The following is a 22512-nucleotide window of genomic DNA, read 5'->3' on the forward strand; positions in this document are numbered from 1 at the left end:
TTTCCTTCTTAATAAAATTCCATTTTATATTTTAATGTTTTGATGGGTTTAAGTATGCCTTTTTATTCTTTAAACTAGTTCATCAAATGTTTCAAAGTGGCCTGGGTAGAAGTTCTTTCCTGAACAGAGTGGTCATAATTGTTCATAATTTCAATTCTTGTATCAGAGGAAACAGAGGAGGCAGACAGTTACAATGCTGCAGAGGGAAATGTGATGATATGTTTTTGCTGTTGTGCCTACTTTTTTTTTTTTTTTTGAGTGTGTGGGAAAGGGTGTGATGTCATCCCGTCTCCACCCCCTATGAGTAAGCCCACAGCAGAGCTCAGTGCAGCCGCCCGCCTCTGTCAGTGGAGGACGGTCCACTTAAATGCAGTTCCAGGCTTGCAAGGCACCCAGGAGCATCACTCCCCGTGTGAGCAGGCAAATGCAACATGCTCTCCAGCCTGGGGTGTCTGCTTCTCTGTGGAAGTATTGCCCTTGCCCTGGGAAATGCACAGAAATTGCCCAAAGGCAAGTAGCTCGCATCTTTTGTCTTTTAAAAGTAAGATTAAGAGTTGCTTGTTTTTAACTGTTGATATGAAATATGATCTGCTTTACAATATGGGGGAATTGAATTATTCTGCAGAAAGCCAAAGGCCATGTGTGTAAAGGGGTGATTGCAATGTTGTTTTCTCTTGGACCCCTGTTATTAACTTTGTTGGCAGCTCCTCCTGACTCTAATGGAGCATGGTCACACGAGCTGGAGTTCAATCTACAGTGTTTGTCTATCAAATCGGCTTACAAAAACGACTGTTGTAATTTGTTAGAGTTATTGAGTGCTTTCAGCCCCGTCCGCAGAGACAATGGCTGGTTGGCTAAAGCTTTGGGAAAAGCTTATTCTGAAAGATGGACTCTTTTGGTTAAATCGCAAGCATACCTGTGGCGTAGGGGCTGAGGGAGTGTAGCCAGGTCAGACCCAAGTAAAATCCTGAGCTAGCAGGAGTCAGGGCTCTCCAGTGGCCTTTGGAAGAAGGTTTGATTTGTTGGACAGGACACTCCCCCTTCTCTTGCCTAAACTGCTTATTTTAGTGTTGGTATTTTGTTTACAAAAGGCATCAAAAGAGAAGTAATTTTTCTAAATTTAGACCCTACAAGCAATCTTTGAAACCAATTAACAGTAAATTAGGAGGCTCTCGCCTCGTCCCGTCTGTGAACATAAACGTTGAGTACACTTTTGCTTCTTTGCTGAGACACTTCAGGTCTGTGGAGGCTTTTTACGACTGCAGACTGCTGTAGTCAGCAGGATTATGAGAACCAGGCTGGAATTTACCGTTTAGTTCTGGTGGGTAGAACTAGAGGTGACACACGGGCACAGACTCAATCAAAGTCGAGTCCAAAAGAAAAGCTGGGGGCAGAGTGCCGAAAGGCCACGTCTGGGTCCTCTCCCTGGAGCTTCAGCCTAGGATCACCTTGTCTCAAATGCAGTGTCCTTTCTTTTGGTTGGTAAAGTGAAACTTGAATCTAGAATGTGAAGGCGGAAGCATTTGGCTAGTTAGAGTCTCACATGAGGATGAGAGCAGTAATAAAGGGTGAAGAAAACCTCTGTTTTGAGCAAATGATTATGCAAAGAAAAAGAAATCAAGCACCGCTTGATTTTTCTTCTACCACGAGTTTGGTTCCTTTATCATAATAAAGTGTGACTGAATCCATAATTAATTGTTTACATTGATGTAACTTTTAACAGTATTGCCATTTGAGAGGAGCCTGTGGGTTTTGTTTTGTTTTGTTTTTTGTTATTGTTTTTTAGTTTCAATCCTTACAGGTGTTTTTTATTTTACTCCATATTTACTGTGTAGGGGTGATAAGCAAGTTTGGACACTACATAGTTATGTTACTTCCAAGTGCCTTAGTTTTCCGGTCACGGCACTCGATAGAGACCTCTAGGTACAAATCGCCTCTGCTTGTAATGATAAAGCATATGTATTTGTCAGTAACTGGGACAAAACTTTTGTCTAGTGTATTGCCCATCAGTGTTTTTGCATCCAGGTTTCTTTGGTAATGTTTTAATAATCTGTACTTTTGGTTACTATCAATGAAACATCAAATTATAATGATTATAAAATAAAATGATAAATCCCTTTGTTTTAATTTTCATAAAGATTTTGAGGCCATTTCTTTAAGTTGGTCACCTTTGTTAAAATGTGTTCTGGAATGTTCTACAATAGTTGGGGGGGGTGGGCAGTTGTTTTCCTTCAATAACTTTGGGAGCTTTTCATGCTTGTTTTTTTCTTGGGGGGTGGGGAATGGTCTCCACAATTGTTGTTACCATCCTGGATGATTTAAACACTTCTCAAGAAATAAAAAAAAAAGTCTAGCCTTTTAACCCATTGTTTACCAAACGCATTTGAATGATAGTCCCCTTTCTAGTCAAACAGCTATGATATCTTTCCAGAGGCTATCTGTGACAGATCCCTTTTGAAAAGGTGCTGGGATAAGTTATTTCTTACTGCCTTAAAGTTTGAGACCGTCTGTACTTAAGAAGAGCATGGAATTTAAGAGCTAGACATTAATGACCACTGAACACAGTCCATCCCAGATTTTTGCATTTAAAGGCCAGTAAAAATACATGCAGGTTTGATTAGCAGGGTTATATTAATAGGGGTCATACTTCACTTTTGCTTTGTGAGGATGCTCAAGCAGGGGGATAAATCTTTCTGTTCAGAAAAGCAAGGCATTTTCATAAGTTTAAAAAAATAAATGTGTTTAACTAAACAAACTAGTCTATCTTTTTTTCTCATTTTATTGAAGACTGATTAAAAACTCCATCACAGGTCAATATTTGGAAAATACTGGCTTAATATAAATGAAGACACCCACAATAGGGGAGAATTAGTAACTTCCCACATTAATGGTGGAGCCAGGACCAAATATTAATGTTGCTTCCTGCCAGGTAAACAGGACCTCTGACTTATTTTAGGAATCAGGTCTGCAGCGTACAAGGGAATACTACCTCTCCCTTGAATCATACCCTTCCTCATAAGATAGAGGAAAATAGACTACAACACCCTTAAAATTACCTCGCAGCATTTCCCAGGAGCATAACATCATTTTATATATGTACTATATATAAATATATATGTTTATTTGGTTATTTATAAGAACTCACTTGTTGCATGTCATATAGTCATATCTAGACACATGTCTTATTCTAAAAATAAGTTGTTAGAAAAATTTTGTTTTTAAAAGTTTAAACTTAAAGACTATTAATAATGTATCTTTCCTTATCTTTATAAATTGCTGACTATATGCTTTGGCAATTTATTGATTTGGATCTTGTATCCAAACTGTACGAGTCATGTCCAATAGCAAGTGAGATGGTATGTTCCTGATGGAGGGGTGACACGATTGGCAAGTGCTGTTCCATATGGTCACACTGGGCATGGCATCCACCGCCTTGTGTCCTGACCATCCTTGGCCCACAGGACAGACCCAAAATATGAATGTAATCACGTGACTGTGGGATGTGGAGTCCTGGGCACATGTCAGAGGTAGTGAGCAACCGGCTCTTTGCCTTGAGTTCTTACTCGAAAGAGTAGAAATCCTTGGCAAGATAGATGTACACAGATGGCTGGAGAGATGTTTCAGCAATTAAGAACACATCCTGCTTTTGCAGAGGGACCTGAGTTCAGTTCCCAGCACCTATAGGGAGCGGTGCACAACTGTTATAGCAAAGCCCATGTCCCCAGCTTTAGAGGATTCAAAGCCTTCTTTTGGCCCCCATGGGTACCAGCACACATACTTATATCCATAAATAGATTTTCTCTCTCTCTGTCAATTAAAAATAAAATCATCTTTTAAAAAGAGTAGACAGATGAATCACAATCATGAGAACTATTAACTGCTACCTATTATTCTTATAGGTAGTATTTTGTGAGTGAGTAATGTGGTAATTTAATGTTGCATATTTTGGTGCAGGAACTCTAAGCCCTTGTATGATGCAGGTATCTTATTACTTTCATTGTATAGAGTATCAGATTATGCCTCTGGGTGTTCAAGTAATTTGCTTCAAGTCATTTATCCAGAGAAGTAAAAGTCCCTAGCCTTAACTTCAGCGTAGTATTAGCTCCCTGATCCCTCTAAAGATACACTGATTTGTTCTAGTGAAAAGCTGTGTGCCATGTGCAGAGCATGGAGACTGGGGACAAAGCATGGCGCTTGTCTTCAGGTAGCTGACTGGTTAGTGGTGTTGATTGGATGGAAGAGGTAATTCCAGTGCAGTGAGATTGTCCTCCTTTTGCACAAAGCCCCTGAGCTTTGAGAACAGCTTGAAGGACTCAAATCAGACCAGAGAACTCAAGCATTCTAAGGACACCAAGGATGGGGCTGAGAGATAAGAGTATTTGGGGCAAGGAAGAGTTTGGCTGGGAGGTGATGGTACCTTCTTTCATAGTCTCCTGTGAACTTGCCAGCCACTTGCCTTGGTTGGGGCTAGCTCTTACTTTCCACAAAGCCCTTCTGAATAAAAGAATGTGTCTCAAAAAGCTTGGTCCATCTCTCCAAAAGACAGGTGATATTTGTGAGGATGTGGGAAAATAAGAAGATTAACACCCACTGGGTAGAGGGCTTGTTATGTTTTATTTTTTTATTTTTATTTTTTTCCAGACAGAAGTCTCTCTCTGTAGCCCTAGCTGTCCTGGAACTTGCTCTATAGACTAGGCTGGCCTACTCAGAGATCTGTTTGCCTCTGCCTCCAGAGCACTGGGATTAAAGATGTACTGCTTCCGCTGGCTAAGGGCTGATTTAAATAGGATAATGTATTTGTGTATTTCTGGGACAGTATTAAAGAGTACATAGGAAGAAATGATTCAACTGAAAAAGGGCTGTAGAAGCACAGGAAATTTATGTTAGTAGTTTTTATAGTTTTAAATATTTATAGTTCTAGTTCTAATGATTTCTTGATGTGTTTGTTTATTCAAGTACTAATTTTTAAAATCTAGGTAAGACTGAATGAGACCAACTGTGCTTTGAAAACTGTATATTAGGAAGGATCAAATAATCAAATATAGTTCAGTTGAGGCTAAGTTTAGAAACCAATGTTTTAAATGAAGATTTGTTGATGTTGAGTATATGTTCATTAGTTATACACTCAGTAGACTGCTCTGTTGAGCTATGAGCTACAAAACATTAAGGAATTTTGGCTGTTTTTCTTCAAGTTAGTGGGCCACAAGCAAATGTTTGATAATACAGTTCATCAATACTATAGCAAAAAAGATGAACTGTTTCTATAGGTTAGTGGTTGACAAAAGGTTTGTCTAGGGCAGTGGTTCCCAACCTTCCTAATGCTGCGACCCTTTAATACAGCTCCTCATGCTGTGGTGAACCCCAACCACAAAATTATTTCTGTTGCTACTTCATAACTGTAGTTTTGCTACTATTATGAATCACAATGTAACTATCCGATATGCAGGATATCTGATATGTGACCCCTGTGAAAGGGTTGCTTGACCCCCAAAGGGGTTGTGACCCCAGGTTGAGAACCACTGGTCTAAGGCAAATGTGGGTTATCTAATGAAGGGAGAGCCACTGAGGTCACATGACCCACCCAGTTGGTTCTAGATGGGTCGCCAGTCTCCAAAAGAATTGTTTTTGTTTGTTCTCTGATTGGCACTGATGAATGTAGGTGCAAAAGAAAGAGATGAACTTGATAAATCTTAAAATAAAGGAAAAATTCAGAAGTAAGATAATCTGAGAGATTACTAGCATAGTAAAAACAAAATCTTGTCTTTTAACAAGCATAATAAACTAAAATAAGTAGCTTCAGCTACAAAAGGAAAGTGCTAAGTATAAAACGGAAAACAATGGTTTACATAGATTTTATTAAAATAACATTAAATATATAACTAATTTTTTATGATACCTAGCATGATGATTAATGCCGTGTTTATATAATTGATCCTCTCACCTATGAAATATTTTATTACCTTCAGTAGTATATGATCTGCTGCTGTGTAAAGGTTTCCATGAAATAGGCAGCTCAGAAAAAAATGGTTTTATTGTTGCAAAGTTTCTGGCTTGCTGGGAATTCTCATTCAAGGTCTTCCATGAGGCTGCAGTGAAGGTTCTAGAACGGGGTTTTCCCCGAAGGCTCGGCTGGGAAGGATCTAAGATCATACGGTAGAAAAACTCGACCCATGGAGGGCCACTGGTGTGAGGGTCTCACTGGCTTTTGAGCAGAATCACCTCAGCCCCTGGCTGTATTGGCCTTTCTTCTGTGGCCATGCGCCTATAACGGTCTGTAGTCAGAATGTAAATCGCAACCTTATGTAGCATAATTACAAAGGTAAATGCCTGAAACATTTGCCGTGTGCTTTTGGTTAGAAGCAGCTCAGAGGTTAGAAGTAGTTACATTCCCCCAGGTTAACTTAAAATGAACTCACCATAAACACGCAAAAGGCTGTTTGGTGTCCCGACATCATACAGTGGAACTGTGAACACAGAGAACTTGACTCCAGGGAACACTCTGGGTTGAGCATGAACACTCCAGCAGCTTCCCACAGAATTCAGCCTCTAGTGACAGATGCGTCACAGGCCAGGTGCCAGTTAGTGTCCCTCTATGGCTGGAGAGAATTTGGAGCAATCCTGGAGAACTGACAGAAGTATCTTAGAAAAGCCAACGTCTCCAACGTGAACCTTACTTCCTGTTTGAAAGAGTCCAGTCAATGTCTGGATTCCCTGGTCTACGTGGAGAGACACATGAAGCATCTTTTCCCCAATGAAAGGCCTCTTTGTGGATGCCACGTTTCTGAAAGGGGAGAACATAAGAAACCATGACCTTCTTCTTTAAAGATGAACAAATATTAAGCAGTCTACACTTACAGACTTGCTACACAGTCCCTGTAACAGGTTTCTGAGGTGTTTGTGGAGTGGCTTGGAGAGGAAACGTAGGAATTACCATAAGATTAAGTTACGTTTGTGTCTGGCAGAAGAATATGGACTGTATTGCTGGATGTCATGAAGAGAACTTGGATAAACTAAAGGATCTTTGTTCAGAGCCCTTTTATGTTAATAAAACAATTAATAAAAGTTAATAAAACATGCTCTTGGCACACAAAGCAAAATCTAGATTGCATAAAGAAAACATTTTTAGCACGATACTGGAGCACTTAATATCAGAAAGTATGATGTTTAATAGTAAGAGGTCTATGGACAGTTGACTGCTAACACACTGTGTGTGACTTTTCTCACCCTTTGTGTTTCTTGTGCTGGAGTGATTCACAGAAGGGACATGGCAGGTAAGGGTAGTCCCCATGTCCCAGACTAAAGATTCCCGTGGACAGAAAGAGAGTCAGGAATCCTTCCCTAGCTCTTCATGGTTGCTTGCATTTCCCACCCAAACCCTTCCATTGTTAGACTGCTGACATGTTCTCCACGGCTTTCCCGTCTAAGAAAACCCTGGCATGTGTTCTTAGTGGCTGGTATGGCACTTTTATATGCTGAGCACTAAGCTCAGATTTGAGGTCCTCTCAGCACATAAACAATGAAGCCCACTAGTCTTTGTCCTGTGGAATTCTGAAAACGGAGGTAAAAGACGAGACACATTCGTAACAGCTTGTTATCATTTTCCTGTCAAGGACTATACATCTGAGGCCCACCCAGTAAAAAAAAACAGGGCAAACACACTCATTCCAAGCATCTTCCAGTTAGATTAGAAATTAATTGTAGGGGACTGGAGAGATGGCTCAGAGGTTAAGAGCACTGGCTGTTCTTCCAGAGATCCTGAGTTCAATTCCCAGCACCCACATGGTGGCTCACAACCATCTGTAATGAGGTCCAGTGCCCTCTTCTGGCATGTAGGCACACATGCAGGCAAAATACTATATATAATAAATAAATTAATCTTTAAAAAAAAGAAATTAATTGTAGAGAGAACTGAGACTTAATTCATGCTTTTGCTGTGCAACAGCAACCCTGGCTATACATGAGAAAAACTGAACATTTTCAACTATATAGGTAAGACTGTGCCTTCTACCCAGTTACTGTTTAATGAGTGTCGCTTGAGAGGTTTACAAATAATTCTCGGGTGCTTTGGACATGACCAAGGACTACTGACCTCTAGCTTTTGCAAGACTGCCTGTGTAAGAGATTGATAAGTTAAAAGTTTCAGGTAAATTATTTTATTGGTTAAGTGTTAATTTCTATAAATTTAAAAGAGATTTTTCTTTTTGCTGTTTTATAACATTGTTTTGAAAAAAAAGTTCCTACATCCTTATTAGCCATATAAGAAAACTTGAGGCAAACTGTTTTTTTTTCCTTAGTGTGAACACCTAGGTGTGACTCTACATTCATAAATCTCATGTGGTGCCTCATCAACCTTATGGATAAAACACATGATTCTGTTAGAAAAATCTCAGAAGTCAGGGCAGCGAAGCTGTGATCGTGTTCTTTCTGTTTGAACGAATAAATTTGTTTTTATCACCTAGTTAATACTCTACAAATCACATTAGGATTAAAAGTATGAGTAATACATTTCCTGTCTCAGGGACTTTGACACAGGTTCTGTTTAAAACTGTTCTGCTGGAGCAGCAGAGATGCTCCGCAGTGAAGAGTGTTCACTGATCTCGCAGCACGCTTCTGTTCTTTTCCTGCACCTACATGGTGGTTCTCAACTCTCAGAAACTCTTGCTTGAGGAGATCTGACACCCTCCTTTGGCCTCCACAGGCTCCTGTACACCATGTGGAATATTAAATTCACTCAGGTGCACGCACATACACATGTACACACACACGCACACACACACACACACACATACACACACGCGCGCGCAACTAAATTAGTAAATACATCTTTAAAAAACTTGGTCACAAAACTCATATACTTTTATAGGAAGCTGTTGCTAATCCTAATTTGTGGGTCCTCGTGTGTGCTCAAATGTGTATGTGTGTGACTGGATTCTGTGTGTGGTATCTGCACGTGTGTGTAGGGGCATGCAGAGCCCAGGGGAAGGTGTTGGGTGCTCTGCTCTAGAACCCGTCCCTTTAGTCCCTTGAGACAGGTCTCTCATTGACCCTGGGATTAGAGTTCTGGCCAGCAGATCTCAGCCATCCTCTTGTCCCTGCTTCAACTGGGGTGACAGGTGCTTGTACTCCATAAATTTTTTAATTTCATTAAGTAATTGACATTTCCATGGTTAATCCATCCTTAGCTCTGACATGTAGGCAAAAATGACTTCTTGTAGTGTGTTAAGAAATGCAAAGTACCCCACGGCCCCAATCGATGTAAAATATGGAGTGAAGCCAGTGTGCAGTGCACCTCCCCGAGTGTGCAGTGTATCTCCCCGAGTATGCAGTGCACCTCCCCAGTGTGCAGTGCACCTCCCCAGTGTGCAGTGTACCTCCCTGAGTGTGCAGTGCACCTCCCCAGTGTGCAGTGTACCTCCCCGAGTGTGCAGTGTATCTCCCCGAGTGTGCAGTGCACCTCCCCAGTGTGCAGTGCACCTCCCCGAGTGTGCAGTGCACCTCCCCGAGTGTGCAGTGCACCTCTCCAGTGTGCAGTATACCTCCCCGAGTGTGCAGTGTACCTCCCCAAGTGTGCAGTGCACCTCCCCAGTGTGCAGTGTACCTCTCCAGTGTGCAGTGTACCTCTCCAGTGTGCAGTGTACCTCCCCGAGTGTGCAGTGTACCTCCCCGAGTATGGAGCGTACCTCCCCGAGTGTGCAGCGCACCTCCCCGAGTGTGCAGCGTACCTCCCCGAGTGTGCAGCGCACCTCCCCGAGTGTGCAGTGTACCTCCCTTCCCATCAGGCCAGGTTATATGAGTCAGCTTGTCTTTTAGATTGAGGATGAATGTTCTACCCGTAGAATGCCTTATGATCGCAGACATCTTGCAAATGCATGTGTCTGGGTCCCAAGTACAGTGGTGGGTCTCCCCTCACCGGGGGAAGGAGTCCTGCTAGGACCCCAGAGCTTTGCTTCCAAAGAGCTGCCAGCGTGGTTTCCAATGTCCTTTCCCCTTAAATATCAACCTTTGATTTTCCCGTTTTGTTAGCTGATAAGAGATTTTCCCGGTACTCCAGGCTCCTGCTGAGCCCCCACTATACACGCAGCATGTGGGGCTGGGCGAGACTTCACAGCCCTCCCTTCTCGGAGAGCCGCGGAGCCTGCCCTTTAAGGAGGGGTTTGGAATGGCTGCCAAAGTCTCGCTGGCAGAAACTCTGGAATTCAGTCCTGTTCCAAATAGGCTGTCAGTGGTGTAGGACGGTCTCCTTCCAGTTTCCTGGATGGAGTCAAGCCACTCGTAGCCAGATTGTTCAGGAGAAAGCATCAGACGGCCTGAACATCAACCCCTGCATTCCTCTCCCGGTTCGTCTTCCCCAGACACACTGGTGACTGTGTTGTCACAAAGGTCTTTCCTAAACACTCATATTTTCACTGGCCTTACAATACTGTGCGTGCTGCTCCACTGAGGCTTACTCTAATCTGTAGTTCATTATGAACTGGAAGGATAAATGTTGAAAAGTAACAATATAGGTTTGTGGGTAAATAACAGAAGTAAATAGGAGCCTATGCAAGTTAATCAATCCTCTTTGAATGTCAGATTTTCTCCCCCGCCTCTGAAAAGAGAGCATAAAAAATGTCAGTTATTTTGCTTTTGCAAATAAATAACATTAGGTGACGTTAATGAAAGGTTTGATAGTTGCTTTCTGTATATGGTCTGCATGTGTGGAGGTGTTTATGGAGGGGGTGCTAGAAGCTGGTATCAGGTGGCTTCCCCATGTTTTTCCGCCTTATTTGTTTGAGACAGGGTCTCTCAGTGAACCTGATCTCACTGATTAGCAAGGCTGGCTGGCCAGTGAGCCCCGGGGATCTATCTATTTCTACTTTCCCGCACTGGTATTACACACATGTGCCATCGTGCCAGGCCTTTACATGGGTGCTGAGGATCTGAACTCAGGTTCTCATGCTTATCTGGCTGAGGTACATGGTTGACTTGGTCAGAGCCTGATGAGTTACCTCATGGAATTCCTTTTCTGCCCACTTTTTTTTTTTTTTTTTGTTCCTGTTCCTTTTTCCCCTAAACCTTTGGCCTCCATCCTGGCCTGGCCTCTTCCTTTTCCCTCCTCTCCCTCTTCATCCATTGCCTCTTACTGCAAGGGTCCTCGGCGCCTTGTCCGGGACCTCCACTCCAGCCAGTGTCTCTCCTCACAGCTGATTTTCCACCCGTATGCAATGCACCAAAAGCCATTTCTTTGGAAGACAATGCACACTCTGTCTTGTTGGGGAGGAAGGCTGTTTCTGTGTCATGCTAAGAGCCCCAATAGGTTGAAAATACTGTTTCTTGCTCATTCATCTTAGCATCAGTGAGCTTTCAAAAACAACGTTCTCTGTGTCTGTCAGACAGCATAAACCATAACTGTATCTTTACTTCATAGTACATTAAGTTATATCAAATCTAGATTAAGACATTTTGCTCTGTGAAGAAGGCACAGTATATAGGCATTATTAGTGTCGATCTGTAAAGTTTTTACAAGGTTTTCTGCTTGTTCTGCTGTAGTTGTTGTCGTTTAATGTTTTGAAAAACTTACAGAGGACTGTTAACGTTTTCTAGTTGCTCGGTGGATTACACCTCAAGTTCAAATACCGTGTTTCTCTTTATTTGACTTGCAACACACATTTCACAAAATGGTGTTTCTCTGTAGAGTGTCCCAAGGAAATGTGATCCTCGCATTGGCAGCCAGACCACAGTTGTAGGTATTTGATTGCATTTCAACACACCAGCTTCCCTTTGTGATCTCCATCTCTGGCTTACAGTTTTCTTGGCCTGCACTCAACAGGTACTCTCCAAATTTTCCTCTTCCTTTGATTACAATGCCGGGTCCTTCTCTCCTTCCTGCTTTTGCAACTTTGACTGCTTGTCTCTGGAGGACTGCCCAACCTGTCTGCCATAGTACCTTCATAGAGTTCATTGGCTCGAAGCTTCGTATTAGTTACTTTTCTTGTTGTTGAGACAAAGATACCTGATAGAAGTACTTAACTGAGGAAGGGCTGATTTTGTTTCCTGGTCCCAGAAGGTACAGTCTATCGTCAAGGAGAAAGTATGGGAGTGTTCCCTGACAATCTAGGATGTGGCTGGGTCTTCATGAATCTCACGATCAGGCAATAGAGAGCTTGGGCTTGAAATGGCGAAGGATATAGCCCTGAAGGCCAGCCCTCTAGTGAATCACCTCCTTCAGCCAGACCCTACTTTCCAAAGTTTGCACAGCCTTTTTCAGTTAGGGCTATCAGATGGGGGACTAAGTGTTCAAACACATGAGCCTGTGCTAGACATTTTATATTTGAACCACTTTTTTTACACCCTTAACCCATATTAAGAACAAATACATTAAAAAAAACCCATATAGTCATCCCTTCATGTTCTACTTCTAAACCATCAATTAATGGTAAATCTGATATATTTGAAAGACAAAGTACATTTGTACTAGTTTCAGCTTTTTTATTGCCACTATTCCCTAGAGCATGCAGTGTAATCACTATATGGCAACAGTTGCATGCCATTAGGTATTATAGGTAATACAGGGATGTTTTAAAGTTTATAGAATGATATGAATAGATGATATATAAATGCTACACTATTTTAAATTGGGATTTGTGTGTCCATGAATTTTGACATCTGTAACGGGTCCTAGAACCAGTCCCCTGTGGATACAAAGAGATGACTATGTAAATTGGTTTTCTGGATCCAGATGAGTGTGCAATTGCACATGTCAATCTCATGCTAGGCTAGTCTGGTTTTCCTTATGATAAAAATAAGAAAGTCCAACAAACATTAAAATTTTGACCAACATATTGAGTGTGCTTTAGAATTTTTCCTTTAGTCTTTCACTGAAGAGAGTGATTTAAAAACAAAACATTGTTTAAAGAATAGCAACATCAATTAAAGTATTGACACTGGTACTGAATTACCAGAATGACTAATGCATTAGTTACTTTTTCGGTGACAACATATTTGGCAAAATCAAAATAAGGAAGGAAAGGTTTGTTTTGGCTTATGGCTTGAAACACATTCCATCATGGCAAGGAAGACATGGTGGCAAGGATAGGTTGAACTGTGGCAACAGGAACATGGGTTGCTGGTCCCATTGTGTTCACAGTCAGGAAGCAGAAAGAGCCATATGCTGGTGCTCTGCTGGCTTCCACATTTTTCTTCAGTCTGGGACTCCAGTCCATGGAGCGATGCTAACCATCCTCAGGTTGGGTCTTCACCTCTTACAGCTCCCTGGAAACGCCCTCACAGACACCCTTGCTAGGTGATTTTAAATTCTGTCAACTTGACAATAAAAATTAACCATCATAGATAATAAAAAGATCATGAGTCACTTAGAGAAGTAATACTATGTCATACTACAAGTTAGCCAACCTTCTTTTTTCACATATTTTGGGCAAGAAATCCATTTTTATAGCTTGTCACCATGTCAGTGCTTTTCCGAATATTTTCAGGCGCCCCTCTTAACTGTTTATGAAAAACATGCATTTAGTTGTATAATCCCCAGGCCTTGTCAGCTGAATTGTATTATATAACATTTCTCAGTCGGGCGCTCCATGTCCACATCTGTTTTCACATATGTCAGAAAACCAAGACAAGTATTTACTGTGGTGTTTACCAAAGTCATCACACTCCACGGCTCGAGTGTCCTGTGCAAGGGCTTTGTGGTGTCCCAGAAACATTCGTTTTAAACATTCCTTTTCATAGCCACAAAAGAAACCACAGACATGAACACTAAATAAACTTCCTGTAAATTATGAAATGATTTAGAAGGCATTAAAAGATAAATATGGGCAGAGCAGAGACATGTTAGGGATATTCTCTCCAGGGACCTTCCTGTTTTGTGAGTGTCTCATTAAAAACAGAAACCAAACTTGCACCAAAACCAGCAAAAAATATTGACCTCAGTGTGAGCCTACTCTCCAGTTTTTCTCTTACCTGCTTTTCATTAATAATATTTGTATCCTACAAGCCCTCAAGGCTTGCTTGTGGAAGATTATTAGATAGATGCAGTAAAAGAACATTATAAGGGGCTAAAGGAGGAGCTTAGTGGTTAAGAGTATGTAGTAGTTTTGCAGAAGACTTGAGCTCACTTCCCAAGCCATATCAAATGGCTCACATTCACCCATAATTCTAGCCCCAGAGGTCTCTGACACCTTTAGTCCTAGGCATCTGCACACATGTGCATAGCCTACACATATAATTAAAAGTAAAATAAATCTATGAATTGTATTATATGCAAATGCAACTGTTAAAAACCTGTTTCACCCAGTCAGGTCAAATATCCCTAACCCTAAATCCAAAATCCAAAATGCTCCCATAACTAACATTTTTATTCTACCAATATGGATGCCATAGTGAAAAATTCTGCACCTAATTTCAAGTGATAGGTCCCAGTTAAAATGCAGGTGTACTAGAAGTATGGCGTAAATGTCACTCGAAGCTTCAGTCTATAAGGTATATATGAAATGTATATGAAATTTATGTTTAGACTTCAGTTCCCTCCTCAAGATATCTCATTAAATGTGTATAAATATTCCTCCAACCAAAAACAAATTCAATAAATTGAAAACACATTTTTGTCCCTAACATTTCAGATAAAGCATGCTCACAGTATGTTGAGGATAATTAACTCAATCCCATGTGCACAATAAAGCCTAAGGCATGACTACATCCAAACTCTTTGTAAAGTGTAGCTAGAAGTTTCTCTGGTCCTGCCTGGGCCCTGTGACCCCACAGTCCCGAAGCTGCTCAGACCCAAGTAAACACACAGAGGCTTGTATTAATTAAAACTGCTCAGCCATTAGCTCAGGCCTACCACTGACTAGCTCTTACACTTAAACCCATTTTTGTTAATCTATACGTTGTCACATGTTCTGTGGCTTTATCTGTGTGCCATTACATGCTGCTCCCTGGACAGCAGGCTGGCATCTACTGACTCAGTCTTCTTCCCAGAGTTATTCTTGTCTGCTTATCCCACCTATACTTCCTGCCTGGCTACTGGCTAATCAGCATTTTATTTATCAACCAATCAGAGCAACACATATTCACAGCAAACAGAACATCCCACAGCAGTAAACTACATGTAACTGCTTCCATAAAGATGGGGTCTATAGATTAACTACATGTGACATCTTAAGGATCTCAGGGAGGATCTGGTGTGGTCTCAGTTATACAGATAGTGCAAAGGTCGCCAGGCTATTAACCACCTCCTCTCCCAGTCTTCTGGATGGAAAACAGGTTATATATCTCTTCCTTTGAAGAGACAGCCCCATGTATTTAACATTCCTGATTCTCCTAGTGCTTATCTGTGAGCTCATGGACCTCTGTTTTTCCTATACTAAGTGCCTATGGGTAGCTGATGGAATTAGCCATGTGCTGAGGGATAACACCAATCTTTAGATATAATCAGGGTTAAACACTGGGGTACAAATTTGAAAGACAGTGGTTTCTGTGAACTTAGCTAACTTCCTGTAGCTCTCTGGATTTGGAGAACCTGTGCATCCTGCTGTTTTGTGATACCCTTCTATAGGAGTTTAGCTTGAGACATTGAGAACTCTTGGATCTTATATAAAAATTGCTGGCTACATTTTTGTATGTAACAATTTTGCCACTGTTACCTGGAGTCCTAGGCAACTTTTACTTAATGTAACTTTTACTTAATATAACCTTGTTTGGGGGTGAATAATGTTTCAAACTTGAACTAAAAGGTTCTGGTGACATCACGAACTATTACTGGAAGCCACTGTACTTGTGTTAGAGTTACTCTCTACTATTAGCAAATGTGTGTCAACTGCAGCCCAAACCCAAGGAGACCCATTATAAAACGTGGACCAGTTACTTCACTTGGTCAACAAAGAGAAATGAAGTTGTCAAATTAAAGATGAATTTAATACTTACATGTTTTCTGTCATTTTGACCTTTATAGATTGTTAGCTAATATTGGAATTTGCCTATTACATTTGTGTTTGGGAGTGAGCTGAAAGCATTGCATGTAGCTTAAAGTCAAAGTTTCTTTCCTTTGCTGAGGAGAACCATAAAATTCTTGAAACTGTGTGTACAGTAGTGAACTTGGGGCTCTGTACATTTTGTTATTGCTTCTCAAAAATTCTAAAAAACCAATGCAAATTAAGAACTGATTTTTATGTGGAGTATTAGGATGGGTCCCTGACCTTAAAGAGTTCCACATTCAACAGTCAAGCATGGGTGGATGAGGAGATTGTGGGTCTCACCCCTTGCTGTTAGCTATTTGCTACTGTTAGATTCAGGGAGAGGGAGAGTCATTGCCTTCAGTTGTATAGTCAGTGGTGACCCCACTGGGCATCAAAGGGTCGTTGCAATCCATTGCTCATACAGATGGCCCTGGTTAAGCTAAATGGATCACAAAACCAAACCAAAAGTCATTAATTTGGGTAGGGACTAGTGGGGAGGAGGTGGGTTGATAGGGATGAGAGTAATCAGAATGCATTTTATATATATATATACATATATATATATATATATATATATATGTATATATATATGAACATTCACACATATATCCTTACCTATGGGTAAAAGATATGTAGAAATAAATTTGGAGGAGAATATTTAGAACAATTACCTTTTCCAAGACCACAAAATACTAAGCATAACTGCTACTCAAGGAGTGAGTTGGAAAAATACACAAGCATCCCTCTTTTAAAATCCATAAAAAATATGATAGTTTAGAGAGGCTTAAAGACTGTATCTTCTGATGCTTTCATAAATGGCCTGTCCTCTATCCCAGAGGCCACATCAGGATGGGCCTGAGGCCAAGGGTGTGGATCTGCATTAGTTCTGCTAACATTTGAGAGAGTCAACCTGTGCCCAAGATAGCTTACAGAGAGCCAGATCTAGGATCCACCCTTTAGTTGATCTGCACCCCCTAATACCTTTTGAGGAACAAATACGTCTCCAAGGACAAATGTGTTTCAGGCCCAGCTCTCATTTCCTTGACTTTAGCTTTGACTCCATGGTCAAGTTCATTCTCCATGTAATTTTATTTCCAGGATAGGTGCTGAAAATTTCTTAGCTCTTATAAAAGTCATTTTATAAACATAATACGAAGACTACAGATACAATAAAGAAAACCGAGGAGTTCAGGGGATAGCTCATTCAGTAATGTTCTTGCCTTCCAAGCATGAAGACTTGAACTCAATCTTCATAACCCATGTAAAACAGGTGACAATCAGGGTGTGTGTTTGTAATCTTAGTGCTGGCGCAGTAGAGATAGGTGGATCCCTGGGTCTTCCTGATCAGTCAGCCTCACCTACTAAATGAGCTCTAGGTCAGTGAGAAACCCTTTGAGCAAACCAAACCAGCCGAACAACCAGCAACAACAACAATAAAACACAAGGTGGATGGCTCCTGAGGAATGAGATTCTGACCTTTATATATGTGCGTGCTTACCCTTCCTCTCCACACATGTATCCATACACACATGAACATGCACACACACTCATACACACACAGATGAAAATTAGACACTGTCTCAGTGTAGTTTATATCCTAGTAGAAGGCTGACAAAATATACAGGCTAATGCAATGCTATAAAACTACATCTGAAGAATAAATAAACGAAATTGGGTGCGAAGAAAAAAGGGGCATACTTTGTATGGGAGAGTTGAAAAGCTTTGCCATTCTGTAATTTTTTAATGACATTTCCACAAAGACTTTGTTTTTAAAAAAGCTTCACCAAGAATATATATGAGCTAGTGAACAAAGTTTTCTTCTAAACTAGACTACATAGTAACTATAAATAGGATTTGGAAGACATAGGAAGCATGTCTGTCAATCAGGGCTCTCTCAGAACAGTGCATATGTCCTAATCCTCTACCCACAGCAGGCTTTGTTAATAAATGTCATTATTGCTTAAGATATCTACAATTGATTCTTTCAAAAAAGACTACTTCATAAAATGGTTACAAAGAAGTATCACACTCTTGGCAGTTAATAAGACCTTAACAAAGCAAAGACCTAATTAATAAAGTTGGGTGGGCAGTTTCTATGCAAGACAAAATCTTAGTCTGGAGCCCAGGGTGTCTTTTACACAAATGGGTGTAGCATCCAGGGAATTTCAAGGCCTCATGTGGCCTTTGGCTTTTGCTCTGATTCAGGGTGTCTTGGATTTGACCTTCCCCAAGGGTCTTATCAGAGTTGCCAAGGAAGGGCTGTGTTAGTAGTGAAAACAGCTCATTTCCTACTGCTCCTTTATCCACTTTCAATAAACAAACTTAATTAAGCAAGCAAAATAGTCAGGCTTTGAAACAGACTCTGTGAAGAATGCCCTGGACAAAGAAACCAGCTGGATAGAGCAAAGGCTTTGAGTCCTATCTCCAAGCTCCGTCCCCCTAGGCAGGTACCACTAGAAAAATTGTAACTGTGATGAGGCCAACTGTTGTATAATCCTTTTCTGTCCCCTTCATTCCAGCAGGCTTATCTTTTTGAAGGCTGCTAGATCCTCCTCTGTCTCCAACCCTTCCCCTGTAATGTCTCCTAAATCTTGGAGCTTTAACTTTGATTATGTTATCTAAAGTTGAATTTCCTATAACAAAATCGGAAAGGTCTTCAAATGATAGAAAGTTTGTATTTACATTTATATGTAAACACTTCCGCTTTTTCAATATCCTTATGTTTTCTAAGACAAGGTAAGTATAACAGCGTTTTAAATGAAATTTCTACATAGTGATACTATTACATGGAATTCTTAAGTAATCTTCCGATTAGAAGATTAAAAATGACTAACATCTTACGTAACAGGTGAATGTCTTTGCCTAGCCTGTGTAAATGACTTCCCTGTGGTGTTCTAGCAAGCCAAGCTCCCCAAGAGCACCTTGGTCAGATTGGGCTGTTCAAACTAGGGCTGTCATCCCATGCTGCACTCTGCAGCTAGACATTCTTCAGTTGGGTGTTTCTCTCAGGGAAGTAGTGAATGCCCAGGTTGCTCATTATTGTGAAAAATAAATGAAAAATCTGACTTTCTTCTTCCAAACATTATGCAAATGGTTAAAGGTGTCTTGTTTCCTATTTGTCTGCCTGACTGCTTCTTCCAATCTGAACACATTCTTAGCTTGTCACAGTTAATCAAGATGTAAAACACTTGTATGCCCCCAGAGCATTCCATTGTGTGCTGTGGTCAGTAATTATTCTACACCAAGCCCCCTAGGAAGCACTGCTCAGATTTCTGCTCTTCCAGAAATATGTAGTAAGTAGCCCTTTTAATCTATATTTTCCTTCTTAGTAGAACTTTTAATACGCTCATGTAGTCATAGGCTTTTTTAGTTGAGTAGAGTTTCCTTACACATCTGTAACACAATGTGCTTACCTCACCCATGATGGATAGATATTTGGGTTGTTTCTTGCTTTAAGCAAAAAACAATAAAAGGTCTCTAAATATTTGCTTGTGAGTGTGTGTGTGCCAAGAAATATTTTCATTTTTCTTGGCTAAATAACAATGGTAGGGAGTGTTTTTTGTCATATATTAAGAAAATGTTCAACCTTAAAGGACATGCCATACTTCCCCCAAGTGGCTGTAGCAGTTTTTAAATAGAAAAAGAAGAAATCTCAATTGAGAAAATGCCTCTAAGAAACCTGGCCGTAGAGCATTTTCTTAATTAGTGACTGATGGGGGAGGGCCCAGCCCATTATGGGTGGGACCATCCCTGGGCCGGCTTGTGGTCCTGGGTTCTGTACAAAACGCAGGCTGAGCAAGCCATGAGAAGAAAGCCAGTAAACAGTACTCCTCTGTGGCCTCTGTGGCCGTTCCTGGCTCCATATTCCTGCCATGTTTGAGTTCCTGCCCTGACTTCCCTCAGCCATGGACTGTTACCTGGAAGTGTAAGCTGAAATATACCGTTTCCTGTTGTATGATATTTTGTTTGTGTTCTGACAAAGCTTGCCTGGAGATCAGAGGGCAGAGCTAGTCACTAGTTAACCACAGAGGACAGGCAGTGATGGCTCATGGCTTTAATCCCAGCCTTTGGGAGGAGGAAGCAGGAAGATCAGGAGTTCAAGGCCACCCTGGACAACAGAGATTGAACCAGTCTGAAAGAGAAACAGAGCTGGGTGGTGGTGGCTCACACCTTTGATCCTAGTACTTGGAATCTCATGCCTTTAATCCTGGCACTAGGGAGGTGGAGACAGGAATATAAGGCAGGTAGAGACAGTATCTGCCCAGTTTGGTCTGAACATTGATAGAGTTAAGAAGTCTCTAAAGGCTGGCTGCTCTGCTCCTCTATCTTTCAACTTTCGCCCTAATATCTGACTCTAGGTTTTTATTGTTAAGACTAATTAGGATCTCTATTCACTTTCCTTTCCTCCCATCAAAACAACAAAAAACAAAAAAAAGTATGAAGAGTCTAGTTGTTCTAGACATTTTCCAGAAATTTATAGTGTCAACATTTTCGTTTTATTCTTTTATTTGTTTTTTTAATCTTGTAATAGGAAAGAATCACATTAGTTTTTAATCTATACCTTTGTTGCTTAGAGAGTTGCTACCCATTTATTAAGCATCTTTCTTTAAACATAAAGACACTTGGTTTAAAGGTAAACGTCAAGTTAAGTTGCTGAAACCCACTGATTTCTTATCAGATGAGATGAGATATGGAGACTGGCTGTATTTGCTGGCAGGAGGCAACTTTGCTGTGGGATGGTCTGTATGTCAAATGTGTTGCTGATTGGTCAATAAATAAATCACTGATTGGCCAGTGGCCAGGCAGGAAGTATAGGCAGGACTAACAGAGAGGAGAATTGAGAGAACAGGAAGCTGGGTGAGGGAGACACTGCCAGTCGCCACCATGACAAGCCGCATGTGAAGATCCCGGTAAGCCACGAGCCATGTGGCAAGGTATAGATTTATGGAAATGGATTAATTTAAGCTGTAAGAACAGTTAGCAAGAAGCCTGCCACGGCCATACAGTTTGTAAGCAATATAAGTCTCTGTGTTTACTTGGTTGGGTCTGAGTGGCTGTGGGACTGGCAGGTGAGAGAGTTTGTCCTGACTGTGGGCCAGGCAGGAAAACTCTAGCTACATGTCAGTGAAGTTATGTCTTATCTCTTTTGCTTGTAGTTTGTATTCGTGCATCATCATGACCCAGACTTCCACAACATGAATTCAGTGGTCTTATAGCTTTTTCTTTTTTTTTTTTTTTTTTGGTTTTTCGAGACAGGGTTTCTCTGTGTAGCTTTGCGCCTTTCCTGGGACTCACTTGGTAGCCCAGGCTGGCCTCGAACTCACAGAGATCCGCCTGGCTCTGCCTCCCGAGTGCTGGGATTAAAGGCGTGCGCCACCACTGCCCGGCTAGCTTTTTCTTTTTTGACTTCAAGATTCAATTTAGGCCTGCATTATTTTCTTTTTTAAAAATTTATTTATTTATTTATTTTGCATCCTTGCCTCAGTTTCCCCTCCCTCCTCTCCCAGCCCTCCCCTCCATCCTCCCTTCTGCTCCCACCCTCCAACCCACTCCTTTGTTTCTGTTTAGGAAAGGGCAGGTCTCCCATGAATATTAACAAAACACGGCATAACAAGTTGAAGAAAGACTAAGCATCTCCCCCGGTATTGAGGCTGGGCAAGGTGACCCAGTATGAGTAGTAGGGTCCTAAAGGCCTGTAAAAGAGTTGGAGACAGACCCTGTTTCCCTTGTTAGGAGTCCCCAAAGAGGACCAAGCTACACAACTGTAACATATGTGCAGAGTGCCTAGGTCAGTCCCATGCAGGTTGATTGTGAGCCCAGGTTAGTAAACTTTGTGGGTTTTCTTGTGGTGTCCTTGACCCCTCTGGCTCCTACAATCCTTTCTCCCCCTCTTCTGCAGGATTCCCCAAGCTCTGCCTAGTGTTTGGCTGTGGGTCTGCATCTGTTTCCATCAGTTTCTGAATGAGGCCTCTGTGATGATAATTGGGCTACGCACCAATCTGGTCACAGGAGATGTAGGCCTGCCTGCTTTAAACACTTTGAAAGATAATGCTTAATTAATGACAATAATGTTAGTTAAATACAGACAACCTATATTATACAGAAAAGTGAGCCTTCTCCATGTCCACAGTGTGACTGGAAAAGGAGGCAGGAGGCAAAGTGATCACTGGACTTGGGAAGGGACACCTCTGTGGTGGTATTTCCCCCATTTCTAGCTGGGTGTGTGACCCTAAAGCAATTTAATGTGTACACCTTGGTCTTGTGAATCGTGGAACATAATTCTGTTGATCCTCATTTTAGGGAGTAGTTATGGTCTACAAAGTTGCTGTAAAACCAACTTGTTGAATATTGAACCATTCTTTCTAGGTGAAACAGCTTCCTATCAGCCTCTGGTAGTATTTTCATCAGTAGACTGGTGTACAATCCAGCTTTATAAGTATTTCTCTTGAAAGACACCTTACTGAGTATATGTTGTTGCTTCATTAATGTTATATTTTTGGCTGATAGATTGTTGCTCGTGCCCAAAGTTTATCCAACTTCACTTTGTTATATCAGTAGAGGC

At 41.2% G+C, this 22512-nt stretch overlaps 1 protein-coding gene across 6 annotated transcripts in view; it reads left to right on the forward strand.

Moving 5' to 3' along the window:
- The first annotated feature begins 358 nt into the window (after positions 1-358).
- Abi3bp (ABI family member 3 binding protein) overlaps positions 359-22512 on the forward strand; it is a 205305-nt gene continuing 183151 nt past the window's right edge. For all 6 annotated transcript variants that reach the window (XM_052740892.1, XM_052740896.1, XM_052740894.1 and 3 more), the window contains exon 1: positions 359-510. In XM_052740892.1, coding sequence (XP_052596852.1) covers positions 432-510 — 79 coding nt within the window. In that variant the 5' untranslated portion in view covers positions 359-431. The remainder of the gene's footprint in view (positions 511-22512) is intronic.

Source organism: Peromyscus californicus, unplaced genomic scaffold (genome assembly GCF_007827085.1).
Source record: "Peromyscus californicus insignis strain IS unplaced genomic scaffold, ASM782708v3 Scaffold_16__1_contigs__length_79575227, whole genome shotgun sequence".
In the NCBI taxonomy this organism is placed as follows: Eukaryota; Metazoa; Chordata; class Mammalia; order Rodentia; family Cricetidae; genus Peromyscus; species Peromyscus californicus.